Source organism: Pyrenophora tritici-repentis, chromosome 7, assembly GCF_003171515.1.
Source record: "Pyrenophora tritici-repentis strain M4 chromosome 7, whole genome shotgun sequence".
Classification (NCBI taxonomy): Eukaryota; Fungi; Ascomycota; class Dothideomycetes; order Pleosporales; family Pleosporaceae; genus Pyrenophora; species Pyrenophora tritici-repentis.
In genome coordinates this window covers 369,771-391,884 of record NC_089396.1, presented here as the reverse complement: position 1 = coordinate 391,884, position 22,114 = coordinate 369,771, and the positions used below count along the sequence as shown (strand labels likewise).

The 22,114-nt window shown below is 50.9% G+C and overlaps 8 protein-coding genes across 8 annotated transcripts; 4 read left to right on the top strand and 4 right to left on the bottom strand.

The window, feature by feature from the left end:
* Positions 1-239: 239 nt before the first annotated feature.
* Positions 240-3,092, top strand: PtrM4_125480 (EriC, Chloride channel protein EriC; the record flags this gene model as incomplete). Its single annotated transcript, XM_001939638.1, has 5 exons — positions 240-394; positions 448-1,084; positions 1,133-1,285; positions 1,336-1,450; positions 1,501-3,092. The coding sequence occupies 5 exons, from the start codon at positions 240-242 to the stop codon at positions 3,090-3,092; spliced, it is 2,652 nt and encodes an 883-aa protein (XP_001939673.1).
* Positions 3,093-3,858: 766 nt separating this feature from the next.
* Positions 3,859-5,721, top strand: PtrM4_125470 (Lipase-3 domain containing protein; the record flags this gene model as incomplete). The annotated part of the gene is made up of 1 exon (XM_066108717.1): positions 3,859-5,721. One exon carries the CDS (start codon positions 3,859-3,861, stop codon positions 5,719-5,721), a length of 1,863 nt encoding a protein of 620 aa, XP_065960709.1.
* A 3,581-nt stretch (positions 5,722-9,302) lies between these two features.
* PtrM4_125460 (MAPEG multi-domain protein) lies at positions 9,303-9,887 on the top strand (the record flags this gene model as incomplete). Its single annotated transcript, XM_001939635.2, has 2 exons — positions 9,303-9,334; positions 9,455-9,887. The coding sequence occupies 2 exons, from the start codon at positions 9,303-9,305 to the stop codon at positions 9,885-9,887; spliced, it is 465 nt and encodes a 154-aa protein (XP_001939670.1).
* Positions 9,888-10,298: 411 nt separating this feature from the next.
* Positions 10,299-11,274, bottom strand: PtrM4_125450 (uncharacterized protein; the record flags this gene model as incomplete). Its single annotated transcript, XM_066108716.1, has 3 exons — positions 10,299-10,379; positions 10,429-11,159; positions 11,223-11,274. The coding sequence occupies 3 exons, from the start codon at positions 11,272-11,274 to the stop codon at positions 10,299-10,301; spliced, it is 864 nt and encodes a 287-aa protein (XP_065960708.1).
* A 2,133-nt stretch (positions 11,275-13,407) lies between these two features.
* Positions 13,408-14,308, bottom strand: PtrM4_125440 (uncharacterized protein; the record flags this gene model as incomplete). The annotated part of the gene is made up of 4 exons (XM_066108715.1): positions 13,408-13,437; positions 13,472-13,555; positions 13,604-13,622; positions 13,890-14,308. 4 exons carry the CDS (start codon positions 14,306-14,308, stop codon positions 13,408-13,410), a joined length of 552 nt encoding a protein of 183 aa, XP_065960707.1.
* Positions 14,309-15,163: 855 nt separating this feature from the next.
* PtrM4_125430 (SMK-1 domain containing protein) lies at positions 15,164-17,438 on the bottom strand (the record flags this gene model as incomplete). The annotated part of the gene is made up of 4 exons (XM_001939632.2): positions 15,164-16,062; positions 16,118-16,285; positions 16,333-17,151; positions 17,201-17,438. 4 exons carry the CDS (start codon positions 17,436-17,438, stop codon positions 15,164-15,166), a joined length of 2,124 nt encoding a protein of 707 aa, XP_001939667.2.
* A 332-nt stretch (positions 17,439-17,770) lies between these two features.
* On the bottom strand, positions 17,771-18,101 carry PtrM4_125420 (uncharacterized protein; the record flags this gene model as incomplete). Its single annotated transcript, XM_066108714.1, has 2 exons — positions 17,771-17,923; positions 17,985-18,101. 2 exons carry the CDS (start codon positions 18,099-18,101, stop codon positions 17,771-17,773), a joined length of 270 nt encoding a protein of 89 aa, XP_065960706.1.
* Positions 18,102-20,015: 1,914 nt separating this feature from the next.
* On the top strand, positions 20,016-20,945 carry PtrM4_125410 (DUF3984 multi-domain protein; the record flags this gene model as incomplete). The annotated part of the gene is made up of 2 exons (XM_001939631.2): positions 20,016-20,661; positions 20,710-20,945. The coding sequence occupies 2 exons, from the start codon at positions 20,016-20,018 to the stop codon at positions 20,943-20,945; spliced, it is 882 nt and encodes a 293-aa protein (XP_001939666.1).
* Positions 20,946-22,114: the final 1,169 nt, after the last annotated feature.

Below are 22,114 nucleotides of genomic sequence, written 5' to 3'. Positions count from 1 at the left end.
TGTAGTTACAAACAAGTCATGTTGTATTGTTGGGGGTATGACGGCGGCTCTTCGCATGTGACATTGGAAAGGTCCCTGGAACGCACAGGGCAGGGCCTGTTTGTCGCGTTTGTCTCACCCAACACCAGCCCTATGTCGCCCCATGCAACGCGATAATACGTATACGAACACTGCATCGCTCTACGGGTTGATGGCTTGAGCAATGCGCTTCAGTTTTGACCAGAATACATGTCGAGGGCATGTCCAGCTCTTCACACAGCTCGTCCCAGCGTGGGCGTAACAACACTTCGACAACCCGAAATTTGAATGGAAAGCAACCAGCCGTTGAAGACGACCGCAGCGATGAAGAGGCACTGTTGGCCGACGACCCACTAGACCCCGACTTGCCGGAACAGTATGCGCATACCAAACCAATGTTAGGCTCTATGTACTGAATTGTTGGCTCAGGTTATCTTTCAAGCGCAAATCCAAGGCGCCCACTTCATCCTTCGCCTTTTCGCGATACCTCCCATCGGCCCCCTCAAGTAGCCGCGCGTCGCCGATTCCACGATCGCATCCCACAAACGGCTCCACCGAGCTTATCTTGAATTACCTCGATACTCCTGGTAATGCAGGCGAACACCTCCAAGACACCAAAGATGCCAACGGGCAGGATTGGTACATTGAGGGGCCAGGGCGCCGAGTAGGATACGACGATCTTACGGCCATCGACTGGATCTTTGAATACGCCAAAGAACGTCAACGTCTACGGTATCTTTACACCGGCACAAGTGGCGTGTTGGGGCATATAAAACAACTGGCAGATGCAAGTCAAGTCTGGATCATCTTGGTCGCTGCGGGCATCCTGAGTGGAGCAATCGCAGCCTTCATAGATGTCGCAAGCGATTGGCTGGCAGATCTCAAGACTGGATACTGTCATAACGTCGACGGCGATGGCCAGTTCTACCTAAACAAGAGCTTTTGCTGTTGGGGACACGAGGCGGAGCACGCATGCCACGATTGGAACTCGTGGGGTCATGCAATGGGAATCCGTAGTGTGGGTGGGAGATATGTCGTAGAGTACATCTTCTTTGTGCTATTTTCGGTACGTCTCACTGCATGATATGTGCGACAAAGGACTGACGGTGGATAGGTGCTCTTTGCGGCATGCGCTAGTTTCTTGGTCCGTGAGTTCTCTCCATATGCGAAGCACAGTGGTATACCTGAGATCAAGACGGTCTTGGGAGGGTTCGTTATACGTCATTTCCTAGGTGGATGGACATTGGTCACAAAGACGATTGGACTGGTAGGTGACCCATCACCGGAAGTCTTATGCTTCGTTACTAACCTGGGTAGTGCCTCGCGGTCGCATCGGGTCTCTGGCTGGGCAAAGAAGGCCCATTGGTACATGTAGCATGTTGCTCAGCGAATCTATTCATGAAACTGTTCAGCAACGTCAATGGCAATGAAGGTTGGTAGCAAATCCCTTTCATCTGATGGCATGCATTAACAGGATTACAGCCCGAAAACGAGAGGTCTTCTCCGCAGCAGCTGCAGCCGGTATCTCAGTCGCATTCGGCGCCCCTATTGGCGGTGTACTGTTCAGTCTTGAACAGCTGTCATACTACTTTCCAGACAAAACCATGTGGAGCAGCTTTGTGTGCGCCATGGTCGCTGCGGTCACCTTGCAAGCCTGTAACCCTTTTCGCACCGGCAAACTTGTCTTGTACCAAGTCACATACCACAGTGGATGGCACGACTTCGAACTGATACCTTTTGCATTTACTGGCATCTTGGGTGGGCTGTTTGGCGGTCTCTTCATCAAGCTCAACATGGGGGTTGCCGAGTGGCGCAAAAACCGGCAATATCTCAAGGGAGAAGTGACTGAGGTCGTCATCGTGTCCTTCATCACGGCACTCATCAACTTCCCCATCAAATTTATGCGCGCCCAAGCTTCCGAACTGGTGCACATCCTGTTTGCCGAGTGCGCAGATCTTACAGAGGATACGCTCGGACTATGCAAGTCTGGCAAAGCAAACACGGGAGTCATTGCCCTCCTGCTTATCTCGGCGGCCTTGGGAGTCATATTGGCGAGCTTTACGTTCGGTCTCCAGATTCCTGCCGGTATCATTCTACCTTCCATGGCCATCGGAGGTCTCTTTGGTCGCGCAGTTGGACTGAGCGTGCAGGTCATTCAGGGAGCTTGGCCAACCCTGTTCGTCTTCAAGTCCTGCGAGCCTGATGTACCCTGCGTGACACCAGGTACCTACGCTATTGTTGGTGCTGCAGCAGCGCTTGCAGGAACGACACGTATGACTGTGTCGATTGTGGTCATCATGTTTGAACTCACAGGCGCACTTACATACGTACTGCCGATCATGATCGCTGTTATGATCAGCAAATGGATCGGCGACGCTATCGCTCCGCGCGGTATCTACGAGTCCTGGATCCAATTCAAGGGTTACCCTTTTCTCGACAATCGTGACGAAGATGGTAGCGCCATTCCAGACGTCAGCGCAAGCCATGTCATGACGCGCATCGAAGACTTGACCGCTATCACGGCAACAGGTCACACTATTGGATCATTGCGCCAAATGCTGTCACAATATCGATTTCGTGGCTTCCCTGTCATTGACAACAGTCGCGACGCTCTCCTGCTCGGCTACATCTCTAGAACGGAGTTGCAGTATGCATTGCAGACGGCTGTGACGCCTCCGCGAGATTTGGCCGCCGAAACGGAAGCATACTTTGCACATCAGCCCCTCTCGGACCCTACAACATCTCTGGATCTACGTCCATGGATGGATCAAACACCTATTACACTCAATGCCAGAGCCAGCTTTCCATTGACAGTTTCCATGTTTCAGAAGCTCGGCCTGCGCTATGTCCTTTTTACAGATAGGGGCATGCTCAAGGGGCTTCTCACGAAGAAAGATGTTTGGTATGTCCTGAACGGCATGGAAGAAGACAATGAAGACGGTAGTGCAGGCGAAGATAGCCGTAGAGGCAGACTCAGGGCGGATGGCGATGACGACGAAGATAGTGAAGAAGCAGGGCTACTTAGCACACCAGACGAAGAGCTAGACGTGTCCCTGGGTACACAGGGTAGATAGTTGCATGTGGAGTTCCGGCGCTACGTTTCGTTTCGCATACCATCTTTTCAGAAAAAAGCAAATACATCCAGATCCAGACTCGACACTGATGATGATATTGCCATGACACGGCAATCAGTACTTCCGATACGCAGCAAGGATGGTTTCTGACCGCTACATCGCCAAGTCGGCCGTTCGTCGGCGCGGGAGAGTTGTAACAACAACAGAAACAAGACTGCCAAAGGCACGTATAGATGCCCGGCGTCTAATACCTTCCATCATATACCATCCTCGCGATATGTTTCGATCGGCTTTTGGAACAGAGGATTTGAATAGCGGGGAGTTGATTAGTCCAGCAGCACTATACCGCCACGGTCTGCGCCCACTTAGCGCTGTGAATGTAACCAATGAACCGCCTAGGCGTGGTAGCTAAGCCGCGGCTTCCCTGTACGGCAGTGACCCACCCGAAAGCCGGCCTTTGCCATCCCAACCTCGAGTCTCTTTTGTTCTTCAGCCTTCGACCTGAGCCTTGTTCGTTTCAGGGTCTTTAGGTCCTTTCTCTCGTTAACACACTCTAACAACACTCCTTAAAAACAAAGAGCAAGGACACGTGCCCCCCATGCAGTCCTCAATCGCATAACGCAGGGCAGACAGCGGCTATGACTGGACCTTGGCATACGTCGCGAACAGGAAATCGACGACTACCACCAGCCTGAAAGGCTATCAGAGCTCACACGCCAGCAAAACACCCTACCAATCTTGTACTCAGTCATTCTTTTGAAACACCATGGCGCCTGCGACCACAACCGAGCGTAAGAGCAGGAAGAAGCAGTCATCGAAGACCAGCAGGAAGCGGTCTTCGTCGAGGAAGCCCCATGTGTCATCTTCAGTACCCGAACAATACCTGCAGGATTATGCGTCTCCAGTTCAGGCGAGTCCTGCTCAGCATGAGACGCCCCAGCAGTCTTATTTTCAGAAGGCAACCCGGCCACCGCCAGTTTCGCATGGCTACTCCACAAGCCCGCCGCAGCGACCGGTATATGCCCAATCGCCTCAATCTTTTGCCCAACGTATGCAGGCATATGAGTCTTCCACGCAGCAACCTGTATTGCCATTTGCGAGTCAGTCGACACTGCGGTTCGGTTCATCACCACCTCAGAAAGTACGGGATGAACGGCCATTTCAGGAGCAATGGGATAATTTTGACCGCATGGCCGCAAAGTCCTACGCGAACCTTCGGGATATGGCTGGAAAGAGTGTGACAAACTTGACTGCGAACTATATTGAGCGGCCCACCGCCGCAGTCGCGACGAAGAGCATGAAGACCCTTTGTCGTGGAGCTGCGTTATACGATGTCATCACCTCCAAATTCGACTCTGTGATTACTAGTATCGATGATGAGAAATTCAGCGGTAAAGAGCAGGATCTTATGGTGGAGAACGTCGAGCTGCTGCAGGAGGCTCAAGGAGCGAGTCCGCCACTGGGTGAGATCAGGCCTCAGGCTCCGAACAAGGTGTATCCGGAGTCAGGCAGTGGCAAAGGATCGAACCACTTTTCCAAAGTATGGCTCTATGCCAACTCGCGACTACCACCTCATCTGCCGCCTTTCAAGGTCTATCTACCGACCTATCCCCTAGTGTGTTTGGCAGCAACGTACTCTGAAAAGGCGTACACCCGTCCAGGCGCCAAGAAGAACAGCGAGATGGAAACGCATATTCCTGCGGACTGGCGTAGCGGTACCAAAGCCATGGTCATCAAATCTATCCCGATAGAGGAGCTGAACACGATTGTCTTTGCCATCCGCGGGAGTCAGACGTTCATGGACTGGGCCGTGAACTACAACTCAGCACCTGATAGCCCGAGCAAGTTTCTCGACGACCCATCGAACTTGTGCCACGCGGGCTTTCTTTATGTAGCGAAGAAGATGGTTAAGCCTGTTGCAGAACGGCTCAAAGTCTTACTCCAGGAGAATCCTTCGCGCGCGAATTGCAGCTTGCTCATTACAGGCCACTCCGCAGGCGGAGCCGTGGCAGCATTGCTATACGCGCATATGATGAGCACCAAGATTGAGTCTGAACTCAACCATCTTACTGGCTTCTTCAAGCGCGTGCACTGCATCACGTTTGGCGCACCGCCCGTCAGCCTGCGCCCTTTGAAGAAACCAGAAGATAAGCGACACCGCAAGAGTCTCTTTTACGCCTTCATCAACGAGGGTGATCCGATCCCGCGAGCGGATAAGAGCTTCCTACGTAGCTTACTCAAACTCTACGCGACACCCGCACCCTCGGCGTCCAGCGTTAACCTCTCGCAACCACCGCCGGTCCCGCCGAAATGTAAAACAAAATTCAATCTCACGCCCCGTCTTACTAGACCTTCAAGGACATCTCTGCAGACAAATAATACCAGTTCGACTAGCTCGTCACTTCCAGCCTGGCCCATACCGCCATGTACCTTGTCGCCCGCGGGCCGACTCGTCGTCTTGCGCCAGCGCGTCGGAAGTCGCAAGGAAGACGACATCGAGGCTGTGACTGTGGACGAGGAAATGTTACGGAAAGTGGTATATGGAGATTTGCTAAAGCACCAAATGACCGTCTACAAGACTAGAGTGGAGGGTGTGGCCGTGAGAGCCGTCACAGCAAACGGTTGTTGAGACTACCAACATATTCTCGATGCAGAAATCGCTGGGAGTGATAAGAAAAAAATACGTTGATGGAGCGGGTTGATGGAATCAATGTTGGTTTGTTGATTGGGAAGGGGGGAGGGATGGATTCATGATTTGATGATTTGATGAAAAACATGTTTTCTGTCCTACTTGCTGCTTTTTTTCTCAAACAACCAGATTGATACACGCAACTTACGAATTGACGAACTTTTCACGCTCCATCTTGGCATTGTATCTTTGTGGTTCGGGGCTTGAAGTCAAGTTGGTAAAGATATCGTGATTTTGGTAGCGAATGCTCGCGGACAGGGCCGGTAGGTCGTAGTGTCCTGCTAAGAGCATCTGCCGCTGTCGCTGTTGCTGGTTCGTATGGCTTGGTGCTTATACCGCGGTACTATGCCTGAGGTGTGATGGCACCTTTGTTGTTTTCTTTGATGTGTGGTTGTGGAGGTGCGGGTTGTTTGCTGTCTGCGCGTGTGGAAGATGGAAGGGAGTGCTGAAAAAGCTTGGAAGTGTGCATGCATGTGGTTTTTGGGTATTATTCAATGTATTCTTCTCTCATCGCTAGCACTAAGCCTTGGAATTTCATTAACTAGCCACCAGGCGGTAACAATTCGTTGTCTTGTTTTGCCGAAGACGATGTACTCAAGCAATAGCGAAAGTAAATTCCGGTGAACGTTCTATAAACATGTCAAATTATGATTATTCCTTGCTTGTATGTGTATTTTCAGCGCAGAACGATGTCTACCTAGAATCACAGTCGTAATGATAGATGCAGAACACGAACGTTGTGTAAATGTCACGTAAACGCACGGGCCAACAGGGACGCTGTGCCTCAGAACCGAAATTTCCAATATGTCCAAACACTCCTCGCTCCAAACACGACGCACTAACACCTTTTGTGCATCATCTTTGAAATGATTTCCGCATCATGAGAGTGCCATGTAATCGCTGGCGGCTGAGTAGACTACCTGGCCATGGTTATGGCCCGCGCTGCGAAAGTGGGGCACTCATTCGTTTTCGGCGCCAGATGCCTGTTTCGTGGGCTACCGAGAGCTCTTCCTATCGCCATCTTCATACGAATCCAGTATTTGGACAATGTATGGTCAATTCACAAGATTCTCCGCCCATTGAACAGCGCAACGCCTTGGTTGGCTCCCTAAGGACGACATCCAATTACCAGGAGTGTTTAAGAGGCGAGAATGCAGCGAAGAAGACGAGATCAAGTACTGGCAAAATATGGCGGCCATATATACGAAAAATACGGGGAGATGCTCCGGACACTTTCTGCAACCGATCAACAGCCCGGGAGGAGTTTCAATCCACGCGTTCTCCAAGAACAAATGCTTCTCCGGATCGATCATCTTTGGATCGCTCGCCTACCCCACAAGAAAAGCTGTGCAGGCTCTCGGAAACGCACAGAGATGGTATCTCTCTTGCGAACGTAGTCATTCGACAGCGAAAGGGGCAAGGTCACAGCTTTCATTGTATACACTACTGGATGCTGAAAGTGAACTCAACATTCTCAGAGTGTCTCAGCCTTTCGTCCAAAATTGGCGTTTTATGACCCAACTATGCGAAGTATTAAAGATGTACGAGCATAAGCACCAGCAGCTTTATGACATGAGCTGGCCTATACGCTTTCTGGCACAGGCATTGCGCAACGATATGAAAATCCTAGACTTAATACAAAAAACAAAGTTCACACCATACATAGAAGGTATTGGGCGCTACAACATCATAAATCTTGAGAGCTCTATTGCATCTGCCGCTTACGCCGCGAACCTTGAACTGCATTATTACCTAGGCCGAGTTCACTACGATCGCAATATCCGGACTTCCAATCTCACGCCATATATGCCCCTGCTGCGAGAAGTCGGTTTGAACCTGATTGATCTCGAGGCTGAGGTTTTCAACATCCGACTGAGAAGAGACAAATCAAACAAAAGACAAACAATCTTCAACGCATTCTATCATCGCTGGAACTTGATTGTCCATGCACACAAGTTCACCGAAGCGATGTCACGGATTATCAAGCACCACCAAAAGACTTACTCTGGCATCTGGTCGAACAGGACCCGTCAAGGGATCCAAGATTCTTTGAAAAACATCACTGCCGCATGTGAAGCACTTTATTTCTTATACAGATTTTATCTACCGGTATACATGCGGCGCCTGGACCTCATGTCAGCCTCGGAACTTGATCAGAATATACTGGGCGCAAAACGATACTGGCTTACGTACTATCAAACTCGAAGGCAAAACGAGCAACGAATGGCGGAGCTGGATGAGAATTTGGCTATGATGAGTAAGGCAAGGATGGCGAGGGCTGTGGCTCGAAAGAACAGATATGCCGCAGAGAGAAAGCTCTCGGTTGTCTCCGGCGGAGACCTTTTCCCTGAGGGGGTTAACTTACGCGGAGTACGAGGAGGGGAGATTTGTCGTTGAAGCGCGAAAAACGGCAGAACGGCGGTTTTGCGAAATACAAATGGACCAACAAAGAAGGAGAAGAAAAAGTATTGAAATATTTGCACGCCCTGAATTAGGAGGAACAACAGCATTGCATGGGTTATGGCTACTGCCCAGATAGTGGCGAAGAAGATGATGTGCGGGATATGTTATCAGCCAGCCATACGTACCAAACGCTACCATCTATATGAGCGTGACACGGAGAAAGCAGATGGCCATTTCGTCCGTAGTAACCTGCCGAGGTCACAATACTGATGACTGATATCCTTTGTCGCCATCCCGTCCTAGAATCACGGAATAACCACAAAAGCCAATCCATGCTATCCTCTCCAACTCTATAAAACCATGATAGTTGCCATTTCGGAGAGCGCGTAAAGAGGAAAAAGAAAGAAAATTTAATTTATGGGACAATAAGATCGCATTTTTGCGGTACCGAGTACCAGAAAAGAGAGAGGGGAGCCCCTTGAAATACCTACATCCATTATTTTCTTAAACTCATTTACCTTTCCTTTCCCTCCACAAGATTATTTCCCAGAATCCATCTTCTCCTGCGGTCCCTCATCCTTCGTCCGTCTCACCCGCCAAAACACACACACCTCATGCCACCACATTACCGACATGGCCCCCTTCTTGTACCCACATGACGCACCCCATTCCCAATCGCACAACCACCGACCGTATCACATATCGCGCCGCCTCCGACTAGGCAACGATATTATCGTGGCAGTAAAGCACAGCAGGCGTGCGGTATTCCGCAAACCAGGCGTTCTGCACCGGCGCGATGATGCGCCGACGGGGGGAGGTGGAGCCCCGCGCATGAAATGTCGTCCGCCCTCGCCGGGCTTAAGCTAACTAGCTAGTTGAAGCCCGGCTTTCTGTGGACAGATGTGCGCGTGCGCCTGCCTTGGAACAGCAAAACCTTTCTAGGACTTTCGATTGCAGAGTTTCACTCTTGATTAGATATATAAGGGTTCGCGCGTCGACTGAAGGTGTCAATTGAGATAGCTATTACTGCGAATTGCGATTAGAGACAAGCCGTGCGCATACTACCTACGACAACTACTACGACTTCTACGACAGCTACAGCTACAGCTACAGCTACAATGGCGAACATCCAGCTCCCAGATCAATACGGGTACGTCCAACCCCATCCTCGCAATCCTCCCATCCATCTCAACTCCCCCTCCCCCCTTCGAACACCCTCTCTTCCACCCCCAACCATCCCCAACACCCCAAACTAACAACAACCCACCAGCTACGTCCTCGCCGCCGCAGTCTCCACGTTCCTAATCGGCGCCTGGCACGGCGGCCGCGTCGGCACCTTCCGCAAAGCCGCAAAGATCCCCTACCCCTACGAATACGCCTCGTACGAACAAGTCACGTCCGCCTCCCCCGCCTCAAAAGCCGCCATGCTCGCCTTCAACTCTGCCCAACGCGCGCACCAAAACTTCAACGAAAACCACGTTACTGCCCTCGGCTCTATGCTGATTACGGGTCTGAGATACCCCGTTGCGGCGGCTGTGTTGGGTGGCATTTGGAGCGTCAATCGTGTGGTATATGCGATTGGGTATACGAATAGTGGGGAGAAGGGCGGTGTGGGTAGGTATTATGGGGCTGGGTGGATGATTGCGCATTATGTGCTGATGGGATGGAGTGTTAAGACGGTTTGGGATTTGGTTATGGGATAAGCGGGTGTGATGATAGGGGTGTGGTTCCTTGGAGTAGAGGGAAAAGAAGTTTTGCTGTGGGATGAGGGTGGAGATAATTGAGTAGAGGAGGGCGATTGTTAGAATTCCGATTTCAAAGTATGGCTTGAATTCTTGGTGTGCTTGTGCAGTGATGGGTCAGATATGACAGGAATAAGCTTGGGAGGTATGATTTTACATGCGATAAACGAGTATACATGTCGCTTTCATTCCTATTTTACTTTCACGATACTGACGATCAAAAGATTCGACGTACATGTATCGACATCATCTAAATGAATCGAACATTATTTTCCCCAAACTTCCATTCGCTCCATGCAAGCCTTCCCATCGAGCAATTCCTATGTACCCCACAAACACATTCTTGTATGGGAGCCCTGCAACACATATCATCTATTGCCCCGCTAGAGGCAATACTTTAGTCTGCCTCGTCAGTCCCGACTCCTCCAACGCGTCCAATGTATGCTGCAAGTCCTGGAAAGCCTGTTAGCCCATTGATATCGAAAGCAGTATTCGAACATACCGGCAGTGTAGCAAGCAAGACAACAAAGTTGCCAGCAAGAAAGATGATCAGTGAAGTAATAGTCAGACCAAACAGAATCCCCACATGCTTCCACATCTCCCTCCTAGACACGCGAGAGTGTAGAGCCACAATGGTGATGGGTACAGCGAGGATAATCTGCGCCATACTTCGGCACTTGGTCTTGAGAGCGACGAAGCCAGGACTGTAATCTGTATCATCGATTGGACGGGTGCGAGTCGGTGTATCGATATGTAGCTTGAAACCGCGAATCAAGCACAAAAGGCAGATGACAGCTGCCACATTGAGCGCATTGTGATACCGTATCGCGGCAGAGCACTCCAGTCCCTTCTCAAGCAGAAGATCACACTCTTGGCGTACGTCGTCGTCGTCCACGTAATTCGATGCCAGAATCCGCGCTATCTTGATCACGATCCATGTGATGATACACTGTACACCTACGAAGAGCGCGAAGTGGATGATGGCTTTGGCGTACAGAATGATGCGAGGACGTCCTTTCTTGGCGCGTGCGAGTGAAGACAAGAGACTAGGTGCTGAGCTCTCGTGTGTGTCGTCAATGAAGGAGTAGTGGTGTGTCTGGCGCGTACGCACATGGCCGCCAACGTAGACACGGGACGCATCATATACGGCGGAGAATACGGAAAGGAGAAGCAGGATGACGAGCGTGTTGTTGTTGTTGGCAGAGGCTCGCAGGGCCAGGAAGAGAATGGGGTCTACATGTTCCGCGTTAGAAGGTGCGGCTGGCTGCGCTTTGTAGAAGAATGGTGGTTACGTACGTTCCTGCAATAGCCCAGTCCATCCGAACTGCATGGGCATGTTTTCATCCATGGTTTTGGTGCCGGGTGAGAAGGAGAGGGACTGGCGGATGCGATCATGGTAAGTGGGGAACAATGTGAAGTGGAGTGATTGATTGTGGCGAGTTTATAGTCAAGTGAAAGAGGGGATCATTCCTTCTCAGCAGCCTGGCGCCTTCCTAATGGTGAGTGGCAAGTACCAGAACTGCGTCATATTCCCAATTCGGATCCCTTGCCTCAATTTACTATCACTCATAACTGGGGGAGAGTACTCAGGTACCTCCAAGGTTCTATGCTGTGTGATGTCAATCCTAGCATGTTGGCTGCTGTCTAGGATTTACTTCGTGTAGAAGATGACACTGTTCTCTATTATCGTATTCTCAGACACTTCAGAGTTACTAGAAAGTCGCAGCACAGTTCTTTATCGATGAGGTTTCTGGAAAGGATCAGATTGCAGTTTCCGAGTTTCTAGCCGACTGGATATGTCTCCTCGAGAAAGGTACGATTGCCAATAGCTTGACTTGGAGAGAGCTAACGATGGTTTGTAGTACGCCCCGTTGTTTGCAAGGACCTGGAAGAATCACAAAGGCGCAATATATGGCAAAGAGATGGGGGGCGATGCTGCATCTCAAAGGCCGAGGATGAACAGCAGCATTACGGAAGCTTGTTGTTTGCTTACATCTTGCCACCTTCGTTGTTCTGTGATATTGACATGGTTAACAACGTGAGTCTGTTTGTCCTATGTTCCTTCATCCCTAACCCCCTCTTAGAAACGACTTGCCAAGATGTTTGCCGCATTCATAGGCGAGTCACAGCTGCATAATCTGCGATCACTCCTGAGCCGAGATTCTCTTTCTTCGGATCAACATCTATCCGAGCAGCTGATACTATTATCGTCACATGTCTTTAAACAGTTCAGCAAAGGAAGAATTTCTTTTAAAAGCAGCCCATCTGAGGACATAAGCAGTTCGGTAAGGCGTCTCTTATTGACTCCATTATTGTTCTAATCAGCTAGGCCCGGTATTATGTGCGAAGTAGGAATCTATTTCCATCCAATGACATTGAATATTTTCGTTTCATAACGCTGGAAATTAAAGCTGTTGGACTCTCTTCGCTTCCAAAAGCTGCGCATTTGGAAGTCCATGACCGATTTGCAAATGCCTTGGTATGGCTAGAAGTTTTCAAGTACATAAAGCGAAACTCCAGCATACTACATGATTCAGCTGCTGGAGAACCCACAAATCCAGCCGTGGAAGCTTTGGCGAACAAAACCTCTTGGAATCCATGGTATCTTCGAGGTGTATATCATGCCCTACGATATGTCTGGGTTCACACACCAGCGTTTTTTCGAGCGCTTGCCTACAAGCGCTTAGCCCGGATTTCGAACAGACTTTATGGTAACACCGGTTCTGATAGAGACTATCGACTTCCTTTCAATCTGTATCTGCGGGTATCTGGTAGTGATTGGGCACCAAAGCATCAAGCAGAAGCCCAAGCACTCCGTCTGGTTGAGCGGTATACCCACATCCTGCACCAAGAGCAGTCGATGTCATTCAATACTCTGATTCTTCGTTTCTCCTAATGACTGGTATTGTCGGAGAGAAGATTGGGCTAAGACTCCCTACCATGACTGATGAGCAATTACAGGCGGTAGCACGCGATCTTAAGCAGTACATAGCAAAACTGCGGCAAATTCCCAATAAAACCGGCTCAGAGTTCCAGATCTGCAATGCAATAGGAGGGGGAATCTTGGACTGGCGCATCCGCAACTCTGCAAGCAGAAAACTTGGGTTCCGGGATGAGGTGGAATTCAACGAGTTCTTGACCTATGAGCTTCCTTTGGATGAAGATGGGCGGAAACTGGTTTCCAAATCACACGGTGTGAAACATGAAATCGTGTTTACACATGCAGATCTTAATATGAGGAATATATTGGTGAATGGGGCAGGTAGGATAGCTGGAATAGTTGATTGGGAGTGTGCGGGCTGGTACCCTGAGTATTGGGAATATAAAAAGGCACATAATCAAGCTCGATCGACGGTTCGATGGACCACTGATATGTTTGATCGCATTTTTGAGGGTTATCGTGATGATTTGCTGGTGGAGGATACGATCTCTGACATGTTGCCCCCGTGGTAGGTTTGCGTTTGTGTATGTGTGTAGATCCTTATTGAAGAGGTTTTGCTGTATCTAATGACTACATTGTTTAGTTAGTTTGCATGTTAACATACTGAGGTACTGCTTCTCTTCATGTTGTCTACTCTAATGAATGAGGCGCTGGGTGGAATATAGTTGACTTCCTCTGGAATACCAACCTAGCAAAACAGTATTCTAGAAATGGCATGCCACCAGATATTCCAAACCTGAGTGGTAAAGTCTGTACTAGCATATCATCAGCTAGTTAGCTAGCATACAATAGAGGCGTTCACAGCATAAGCCCGATGCAGTACCAAACTATCTTCCTCAAACATCCCTGTCATAACTAACCCCCACCTACTCCCTCTCATACATACAAAACTCAAAACCCACCCCCTGTTCCTCCAACCCCCCTCCACCAACTCCTCCCCCGTAAACTCCCCCATCTCCTCCCTACTCCTCCCCTCCCAAAACGTAGTCTCCTCCAGATTAACAGGGAAAAACGTGTCGCACTCAAACTCCTTGTTGATCTTGGTAAGCAACACACGCTTCGTCTGGGGGAGTTCAAGCGCCGTCTTGTATATGCTTGCGCCGCCAATGACGAAGATTTTGTCGAGTTTGAGGGTTGGAGATGATGATGTTGATGAAGTCTTCTTATCTTGGAAATGCTCAAGTTGCGATAGTGCGTCTAGGATGCCAGAGCACACCATGGGTCCTTCGATAACATCTTCTGTGTCGTCCTTCTTGTCTAATTTCTTTGCGAATTCCTCGGGCTGCGATGTGATGACGATGTTCAAGCGGTCTTTTAGAGGGCGGAATTTGGGCGGTATGCTTTCCCAGGTTTTGCGGCCCATGAGCACGGCGTTGATCTTCTTTATGTCGTTGTTACTTGATGGTGATGTGCGTTTTGTTACGCGAGCGAAGAAACCCATTTCCTTTTTGAGCTGGGGCCAGGGTAGACCTCCGGCGTTTCCAATGCCGAGGTTTGGTGTGGCGGCGAGGATGAGGGTGAGTGTTGGGGGCTTGGGTGGCATGGTGGATATGTTTTGATCGTTGGTGGTTGGGGTTTCTTTTGATTCTAAAGAGCCTGGCTTGGAAGAGGATTGCTCATCAGACATGTCGTGGCGTTTCTAGGATATATGACGGTACTACGTGGTATGTTATAAACGTAAAACCGAGGTAGGTGAAAGTTGGAGGAACGTAATGCTAGTTAGATTTGGATTACGCAAACTGACCGCGGGGTGTCGACGCGCTAGCGGACGCGAAAGAACGTGACTCAGCCTTACGCGACTAGGTATATACCATTGTGCTTTCCAACGGAACCATCTGGATATCAGACGTCTCCATCTGTCGTGAACTCACGTCACACACAACAGAAACTCAAATCCACATACGAGTTTTGATTCCCGTATGAAGACTGCTGAGGTATAATACACTGTCAGATGACCATGATCATGCACAGAAAAATCCAACACCCAAATACACGCTGACAATCCGGCACATGGCGCTGCATCGTCCCGTCATTCCCGATCCAAACCCGATCCGCTCGCCCAAAGTTTGTGAAGATACTAAACGCCTAATAATTACACCATCGCAATGCTGCTACCCGATCGAAACCATTTGCATGAAAGAAGCAACAATCCCATAACCCATTTCCATACAACGTCACAGGTCTTCCGAAATTTCAATGGGTATCTTTCGGATAGTTTAAAGCGTGCAGCGCAGCTCAAATGCGAAGCTCCTCCACATGCTCGATGAGTTATCGGTTGCAAAAGGGATAGACGATACTATTCGCCTTCGCCCCCCTCGCCACTGCTCTTTAATGGGATAGATAGTGATATCTTTTTTGGAGTACCTCCGCCATCTTTGCCGGAGTTGACACTGGGCGATTTCCGGCGCAAGTTACGTAAACTTCCAGAGCTTGCGTTGCTTGATGTCGAGGCGCGTCGTTTAGGACCAGCGGAGGTGGAGATGCTTGCAAGTAACTCATCTTCTTCGTCCTCTTCTCTGCGACGTTTCTCTGATACACGCTCGGGTGGTGATGCTGTCGAAGTCGGATGTGGGGGTGTAGCTGCGTCGGGAGTCTGCGTTGCGGACGATATCTTGGGGGCAGAGGCGGTAACGTCAGCTGTGAGGTCATCCATATCGGCATCGTCGGCATCGTCATCCGGGTAGTTGACAAGAGGTCGCACTGGCGACGCCCCGTTTATGCTCAGTTTTCCACTCCCGGGAATTGGTTCATCCTCATCATCTGAGGTATTGAAGTATGCCTCTTCATCTGGGTCCACCTCTTTAAGACCATGACCCCACTTTCCGCCATTCATGGCCGCAGCATGTCGTGCGGGGGTGTCGCTGTCTACGCTTGTAAACGAGTTGTCGAGCTCTTGGGTTGTTATCGGTTCATGGTTCTGGACATATTTGAGTATGAGGTTCTGGAATGTATCCACATAAGTAATCGCCTGCAACTTCTCCCTGTACGTCTCTACGAGATGTTGGACGATCATCTTGATGTTTTCTCGTCGAATAAATTCGAACAGCTCGAGACATGCAGAATTCAAGAGATTATCGCGGGGCATGGTGTCGAAGAGGATCTTCAGTATCGGCTCGAAGAGCTCATGGGCAATTATCTGACGATTGTGCGTTTCGTCGTGGAATCCGAGTACAGTACGGAAGTACTTGAGCGCGGCTGGTATCTGTTAGCAAATGTATGGATATGGAGAAAGAACATGCAGGAGACCTACTGAGCTTTAGGTGCTTCTCTGGGCAGCCCATGAGTTGGGCAACGCGAACCGCCAGGCCTTCGGACAAGATGAAATATTTGCTGCGGAAGGAATGCTGGCGGATGAAGAAGCAGAGAACCTCGACTAGATGGGCGTACAATGACACTTGTTGCATTGTCAAATCGTCCACTGAATCATGTTAGTCGTGATAGGGCGTGGTAGAGAATGATGCTCACTTGATTCCCTGCCTTCGAGGTCCTTCAAAGGTTGGAATAACTTCCGCGCGGACTCGTCGTAGAAGTTCTGGATGAAAGAGTCTGTCTGCGGTATGGATGGTAATTGGCCTCTCATCTTAGCGAGGAAGTCGCTGTTGGTCCTTCCGAGCGCTTCGATGGATGCTGAGTTGGCATTGGGGTCAAGTAAGATCTTGATCGCATCGGCCATTTGCGCCTTGACACCCAGGTCCACCTCGATGAGCAGCAACTCAATCAGGGTGTCGGTGAGCGGCTTTGTCTTTTCCTGTATGGCCTTGAAGATGTAGCTTCGCACCATGAGAGCGTCATGGTCGATTAGAGACACAAGTATATCCGTTCCTGCCACACGAACCGATGCGTCCTGGTGCTTGAGCGCAAACTGTATTACTTCTAGCAGACCGCTGCTAATGAAGTTTTGGTATAGTTGGGCTCTGACGTTTGCCTGCAAGCTCTTGGCTATTGCGCAACATTGCTGGATGAACAGCACGGCGTCTCTTTTTCGCGCCAGGTTTTGCTCTTTTGGCGAAAATATACCAAACAGCTCCTTCAAGAAGGGTACATTCGCTTGCAGATGCTGGACAATATCGACCTGATGGAAGAATATGAGTGAGTTGAGGACGCTGAATGTGGGGTCATCGAGAATGCGTGCAAGTACAACGTCTTTGAGGTACTGCAGCCGGTACGTGTAGTGGATCTTGCGTTTTATGTTTTCGTCTTCGATTCTGACGACTTCCTTGAACTTTGATTCGTCATCGAGGTACTGTCGGTGGTTCGCCTTATGTAGGGGAAAGTCAGGGTCGTCTGTAAAATGTCAGCAAAGCCATGTGGCAGGTCGCGTGGGGTAGCACACATTCCAAAGCCCCAACCACACCCAGAACCACGGCATCTGTCACTACATATTCAATGATGGCGGTGTCATTGAGGAGGATAAGCATTTTCATGATGCTGCACAGCCGATGCAGGTCAGACAAACTTTCAAGGTCTTCAGCCATGTCCACCAGCGGTATCAGCTTTGGTATGTAGTCCTGGGCGAGGATGAACTTGGCCAAAGCTTCCCGACCGCCTGGTGTGGAATTTGCGGCGCGCATGTGATTCTCAATCTCATGGAGATTGCTGAGGTCGGGAGCGGGGAGGAGTATGGGGCTGATGTGGTCGATGTCGTCTGAGAGACCATCGTCTATGTCAGCATTAGCTTACTCGAAGCTATGCGCGCAGTTTGAGAGGACGTACCCTGAGCTAACGCTTGGAGGCGCGACTGCACTTCATTCACAAAGTCCCTGTCCGGCATCAGCACATGGCCCTGGTGTCCTGGGCGCATCGAAGCTCACCATATGCTTGCGCAGCCCTCTGGCTCCTGGAAGCTGAGAGCCATGTCGGTGCCATTTTGCTCTGTCCACACAATGAGCGTGTCTGTATACGATTAGTTATTGTCATCTCTTGACCGAGGGCGAGTGCGACGACGCGCGCGCATACCCTGTTGTTTCTGGTAACCGTCATCTTTGGAGATGCGCGTCTCCAGGAGCTGTCGCGACTGGTCGTCTTCTGATAGGACTACGATTCTCGCCTCTTCCTGCTGTGGTCGCACGAGTTAGCGGAGCGGCCTAGGTGAGGCATATGCCATTGCAAGCACGTACATTGGCGACAACGCCCTTGCAGAAGCCTGTGCCTCTGTCAAACCAGTCATTGTTCTTGAGCTCGTAGACTTTGACGCGCTTTCGTTCGCTCGCAGGCGGCGGGCCGACGTTTGCCATAGCCGATGGCGGCGTGTCAAGACTCTCCGGCTAGGGCAGCTACCCTCCGGAGCTCGGCGCGTGGTCGCGATCGTTTGCGCAGTGGCGTGCTCGGGATTGGCAACAGAGCGGGCAGCGATCGGGGATGGGATGATGGGGCGGCTGGGGGTGTCTGTGTGTGGTGGTGCTGGCGGATGACGATTAGGAGGCTAGGCGGCGCTTGGGACGGGTGGCAGGATGTCGGTGACGCGACCGACAGTGGGTTAATGCGGGGTCCTGGGCGCGCAACAGTGAATGGCGACTTGCGACCGTGGATGGCGCGGTGACGGGAGTGGGTGATCAACCTCGGACACTTTTGCAGTCGCGTCGTGGGTCGCAAAGTCGAAGCGGGAGAGGACAGGGCCAGGCGGCTTGGGCACTAGCTGCAAACGCTGCCGGGCGGAATATCGATAAGAGTTAGAGCCTAGACCAACCCGCGCCTGAAGAGCCTCAACACCACGATGAACCCTGGAAATAGACTCCAATGTGCAATGCGTGCGCAAGAAGGTACGCGAGAAGGGGTCCTGCGAGCGGGGCTGCCTCATGCAAGAGCCCGCGTATACTGGCAAGGTTGGTGTGAAGGAGCGGAGTCCAGCTTGCGCCCGGTACGACGATACCTCGACGCCGCCCGCGAATCGCCTCACTGACGCAATCCCCCCTTGGCGTTGGCGCCAGTCAGACGTCGTCACCTTCATCACATGGATACATGTCCTTGGATGCATTTCATCTGTATTTCATCTGTATTTCATCTGTATCGACTATGTGACACGCACCAACACACACATGTCGGTAAACCGCAGACAGCTGTCACACACTGTGTACATCACGTGCCCTGCACTGTCGCAATCATCCAGCTCCGTACCAGACAACCATGACATGGACATCTGTAATCCTCATTTCTCTGGTACATGTCTTCCACGACATGTCAAACTTTGGCAGTCGCATCCACCGCGACCTGCCCACATGCCAAGTGGATCACCAGCCGAGGCAAGCTTAATCCGGACACGAAGCATGGAATTTACGACGCAAAGACCGTAATCACAGCATCAACACGGGTTTTCCCCGCTCTGCTTTCCCGTATCTCACCGCGAATTACCCCAGATTACTGCGAAGAATAAGTCATCTGTTAACACCTTCGCCGACAAAGACCCACGGGAGCAAGAGCAACACCAAGTGCCGTGCAGTCAATAGACCGTGTACGAGCTGACATGTTCCCTCCGAGGACGACTGCACGCGAGCCCGGACGAAACATGGACTTGCAACCCCCTATACTCACACGCGTCATTCAAACCCGACCATGACGACCTGTCACGGTCGCGATCGTCGCGACCGTCTCGACACACTATCTTGTACCACACATGTCTTAACAAAAAGCCCACTCATATACTTTTCCACAACCTCGCATGGCTAACTATAGACACGGTACGGTATGCCCTGACGCGCCGGTACAAGTCTAGCCTGCCTTCCACTATTGGGGAACGATAACGTGGGAGGCCAATCACAATGTCCGAGATATCGCGCCATTTTCCATGTCCATTACCGCTTTCGTACGGCCATGGCCTACTAGAGGCCAGGCTCGCCTGCCTCAAACACAAGAGTTGAAATGTGCTGGCGACCGCTAAGCGACTTTGGATGGTTTATCAGCGCTCGCTAACTGCAACTAGTTTCAGCACCTGCGCCTCAAAGATCGATCCGCAATCCGAAGCGCTAGAAGAGGCGGCGCATTGACCGAAACCCAGTTCCTACGCTACCGAGGTGGCTCCCGTCCGTCTTGTTGGGAAATAAATGCTCCATTATAGATTACGCCTACCCGGAGACTGAGATACCTCTTACCAGCCGCCCTGGACGTCTTTGCTACACTACACTCGCATTGCCATTGTCACCAACCCAATTACCATGTCACGCTCCTCCTACCCCCAAACCATCGCAGCATCAGTCAGCGAGCAAAGGCCTGCCGCTGTTCCCACAAAGCCCTCTAGACCCGCGTCTGTGCAGTACAGGAATTTTTCAAACCCTCTGGCAGACGACCTCCCATCTGCTGTGGGCGCGAAACCGGTGGGCGCAGAGGAATTACAGGCCAGGATCAAGGCTGCGAGAAGGAGCAGAACCGTTTCTCAGCCACTGCCTGAAGCTGTGCAACGTCAACTGGACCAGGCGGCCAACAACCCAGACCTCATACACCCAGCACTGCGTGCCAGGAGCGGAGTACCGAAGAACATTCACCGAAGCGCCAGCCACCAGTGCAAACCCCGCGAGGAGCTCTCTATAGAGGCAGTCATGCGACGCTTTTCAGCAGAATCCGATGGTAAAGCCGGATTGAGTCGCAGTCGTCCGACGACGCCAGGTGAACTCGATGGTCCACCCCCAGTGTCTGCATTACCTGCGCATCTACCTCCTGCGAACTATCGTCCACGGTCCTATCCAACCCGGAGCAGGAGGTCTTCTATGACGAAACGCCCAAGCCCGCTATCATATGTCTCATCTCCCGATGACTCTACTGATGCATGCTCTCACACGTCAAGGCGCACTTCAGCCTCCTCTCGTACGTTGCTTGTTGCTTTTTCCATGTACAAATGCTTACATCCAGTAGGAACCTCCAGAACAGAGTCCAAATCCGACTCATGCAAGGACGACGACAAAGATGACATGATAAGAGTGGTTACCCTGGAAGCATCCAAGAGCCGACTCAGCAAAAGAAAACACGAACTTGAATCCCGGGCTCCACCTGGAAATTCGCCCGAAGTAGCGCAACTCAAGTCTCCACCCGCCAAGAACCGCAGCTCATGGCACAATCTATCACGACGAAGCATACTCTGCTCAGTTTAACAACATTATTTCATTTTTCATCTGTTAAATACATACTGGTCCAGAGCCATCGGAATCTCTCTTGTGTGTCAGCGTAGGTCTTCCATTTAGCTTGGCGTTTACGGTTTATTTTCAAGAAAGTTCCTTATCGCATCACGACTCGTCAGGATTTGAGCGTCTACAGGGGCATCAATGGCGCAGGAGTTTTAGGCACCCAAATGTTTCAGCATACGAGCGCTGAGCACAGTTTATCTTAGATCTAGGCAGATAGTTTCCAACCTTCCACAATGAACTTATCACGACATTGATTACTGTACACTTTGCCTTATCTTGCTTTGACCGGTGCATCTCAGCACACAGCCTCGTACATATCCCTGGATAAGGCTTGCACAACTACGGCAGATCCACAATTCTGGAAGCAAAGATTCTGTTCGACGTATGCAAGCCACCAAGCCACGGAGCGGGACAGTCTCCGAGGTAAGTCAGCAAGCAATGGTGTGAAAGATGCGGTTCAAGTTAGTCGGAGCTCCGAGCCCTGCAACAGGAAAATCGACAAAATCAAACCGGCTTAGCAGAGCAAGGTTAGGCTGCCACGATAAGGTGCGGCGTTCCCGGGCGGATCCACTCAAGTCCATCAGCCAGCCACTGAACCACGAACGTGGCTTCAGCATGGCTAACCAGGATTGCGTATCTGTGCCCAATACGAGGACGACGGTCTAGGTCGCGATAGCCTGACCCCGGTGACATTCAAGACAAAATGGCAAAAAGCATGAAACCATCAACGAGGTGTGTGGCAAACCAACGGTATGAAGTGAACACCACATGTACGCTACACCTCCAACGGCCGTCAAAATGTGTGGAACAAGAAAACCCCCACGGGTCGTTCCTGACGATCAGACTACCAAAAACTGGCGGCTTGGCCGAGCGGCACCACGGCAGGCGTAAAAGCCCCCTAGCTTACCTCTTACTTACACGAGAAAGCCGACCGACCGCCAACGTTCAAACTTGCCAAAAACATCGCCCAATTCGATTCATTGGCAAATCTGCCATGCCGCCAACACGACAACGACACGACGCGACGCGAGCCCAAGTGCCCTGTCATCTCCTGACTCTCGAAACAACGGGCGGCCGGCACACAAACTTTATATCTGTTGGCTACCGGTATACAATATACCAGCAACCGGGTTTCC